This window comes from Bidens hawaiensis, unplaced genomic scaffold, assembly GCF_021521415.1.
Source record: "Bidens hawaiensis isolate Kalapana, Puna unplaced genomic scaffold, B.hawaiensis_p1.1 tig00018600_1, whole genome shotgun sequence".
Lineage (NCBI taxonomy): Eukaryota > Viridiplantae > Streptophyta > Magnoliopsida > Asterales > Asteraceae > Bidens > Bidens hawaiensis.
This window is the reverse complement of record NW_027492818.1, coordinates 31435-33716: the sequence shown is the minus strand read 5'-3', so window position 1 is coordinate 33716 and position 2282 is coordinate 31435. Positions and strand designations below refer to the sequence as shown.

Here is a 2282-nt window from a genome sequence, read left to right as displayed (position 1 = left end):
TACGTGATTTCTCGAATTATTCCAGCATGAAGAAGATCTTGCACTTGTTCGTTCATAGCTTTCGTCTGTTCTGGGCCCATCTTTCGCTTCTTCTGAACAATTGGTCTAAACATTGGGTTTACCCTTAGTTTGTGTTCCGCAATACTCCGCGGGACACCAGTCATGTCCTTGGGTTGCCAAGCGAAGATGTCCATATTTTTGGCCAACAACTGCTTTAAGAAGGTTCTCACTATCTCTGAGATAGCAGGTCCAATCATAACTGTTTGATCGGGGCACTTCTTGTTCATCACCCATTTTTCCAGCTCGGTCCTCTGAGTTTGCTTTGAGACTTTGCTGGGTTTTGAGCTTTTTGTCGCGAAGAAGTGTCGATTGACATGAATGATTGCTACGCTGGTGTGGGTTGGAACCCCTACTGCACCATGAGCTGTGGACGGATGAGCGTTAAAATCACCGATTGCTTCCCGTCCTAAAATGATGTCATGTTTGGAAGTTGCTGGTAGGACCAAAAACTCGACTTCCTCAGTTCTTGAATGAATTCCATCACTAAAAGTGACTGGAAAAGATATAACCCCTCGCGGGTGCATCACCTCACCAACAAAACCAGATACAGGAGCATGGATTGGTTTTAGTCTCTCCTTATCATCGTCATCGAGCTGTTCAAAGCACTGTTCGTACATGATGTCAGATGTACTACCAGTGTCAAAGAAAACATACTGCGATCGGTAATGACCAAAGAGAGCAGTGATAATCAAGGGGTTCTTATTGCACGGTCCGCCTTTAATTCTTGGATAAATAACTGGTTCATTCTTCCACTCCTCATCTGAAAATTCTCTCATTTTTCCTCCCTATGTCCGCCCTGAATTATGTGGACGTTCAAATCTTTGATTTGCTTTTTGGACGGGCCCTGATTATCTCACGCGGGAGCCTTACGAGTCCCTGGTTTTGCACCTTTGACCAAATGTTCAAGTTTTCCAGACTTCACAGCTGCCTCGATTTCATTTTTCAAGGCCACACACTCGTTTGTGTTGTGCCCTATGTCATTGTGGAATGAGCAGTGTTTCTTTGCATCAAGGAAAGATCTTCTTCTAAGTGGTTGAGGCTTCCTGAAATTCACATTCTCTGTAGTGAGGATTTTTGAAGGTGTTTTCGATAATGGAGTCCAACTGTTGGAGGACCGTGCTGAAAAATTTTGCTTGTTCTTATTACCAATCAAAGATCTTGCGTCGAATGGTTTTGATACCTCCGCGTTCGGCTGAAGTCTAGACCAAATTGTTCCTTTTGCCTGTTTATTTGGTCGTGAAGTTTGAAACTCCACTTTCAACTTCTGCTTTGAATTGTTGTACCCTAGGGTTTTCTCAGTTTCGGCGTACAATTTTGCCGCAATCATAATATCATCCCATTCTTGTGGCATTCCATCTCTGCCAGTTAACATGCGGATCAACGCATCATATTTTACATTCTTGCGGAAGGCACAACGAAGCATATCTTTGCTGATTCCACCAATGTTTAAACTTTCGTCATTGAATCGAGTAATGAAATCCTCCACAGATTCATTATCTCGACGGATAACATCCAAAATTTCTGATGGGTCACGAGTGTGCTTCTTTTGCTGTCTGAACTGCTGCGAAAATTTTTTTACCAAGTCGTCCCAGCTAGAAATCTGACCATTTGGAATTTTTTGAACCACTCACGTGTTGCCCCAGTTAGTGTCAATGCGAACATATGACACCAATAGGGAAGCGTCCATCCGTTAACACCGCCTACCGCCACAAAGTTTTGGAGATGATCGCTCGGATCAGTCATTCCATTATATTTGCCTACTGATGTAAGTATTTTAGCATTAACTGGAAAAGGTGCTGTTGCGATGCGTGCTATGAATTTTGACTTTTCATCAATGGCTGCTGGGCGATATGGTTTAGTGAAATCTTCTTCCCCATAGCTGTGATACTGAGTATGGCACACTGTAAAAACTCTAATCACCTGGGTGATATGTTGAATCATGACTATCAAGCTCATCTATGTAAGACGGCATCCGCATGTCTATACGAGGACCGGGGACGTAACCTCCGTACTTCGCCAAAATCCTATTCCATCTGTTGACTATAACGGATCTGACTTCCTCTCACTGTTGGTGGAGGAGAAAGAGACCTTCTAGGAGATTCATCATAAGTCAGAGTACGGACATGGAAACGCTCGTTGCATACTCTGCGTTCGTACTCGGCTACTACATTCTCTTGCTGAATGCGGAGCCACTCATCTGGAGACAAGAGTCCCCTAGATCT

The 2282-nt window shown here is 43.6% G+C and overlaps 1 protein-coding gene across 1 annotated transcript; it reads right to left on the bottom strand.

Annotated features, from left to right (window-relative positions):
- Positions 1–913: 913 nt before the first annotated feature.
- Positions 914–2016, bottom strand: LOC143556513 (uncharacterized). Its single transcript, XM_077045812.1, has 2 exons — positions 1666–2016; positions 914–1621 (listed from the first exon to the last, which is right to left on the bottom strand). The coding sequence occupies exons 1-2, from the start codon at positions 2014–2016 to the stop codon at positions 914–916; spliced, it is 1059 nt and encodes a 352-aa protein (XP_076901927.1).
- Positions 2017–2282: the final 266 nt, after the last annotated feature.

Bases quoted from the DNA above. Each gene is read 5' to 3' on its own strand.
- LOC143556513 (XM_077045812.1), bottom strand. From the start codon at position 2,016: ATGAGCTTGATAGTCATGATTCAACATATCACCCAGGTGATTAGAGTT. The intron at 1,622-1,665 runs GTCAGATTTCTA...AAATTTTCGCAG, and splicing joins GGTTCAAAAAATTCCAAATG to CAGTTCAGACAGCAAAAGAA.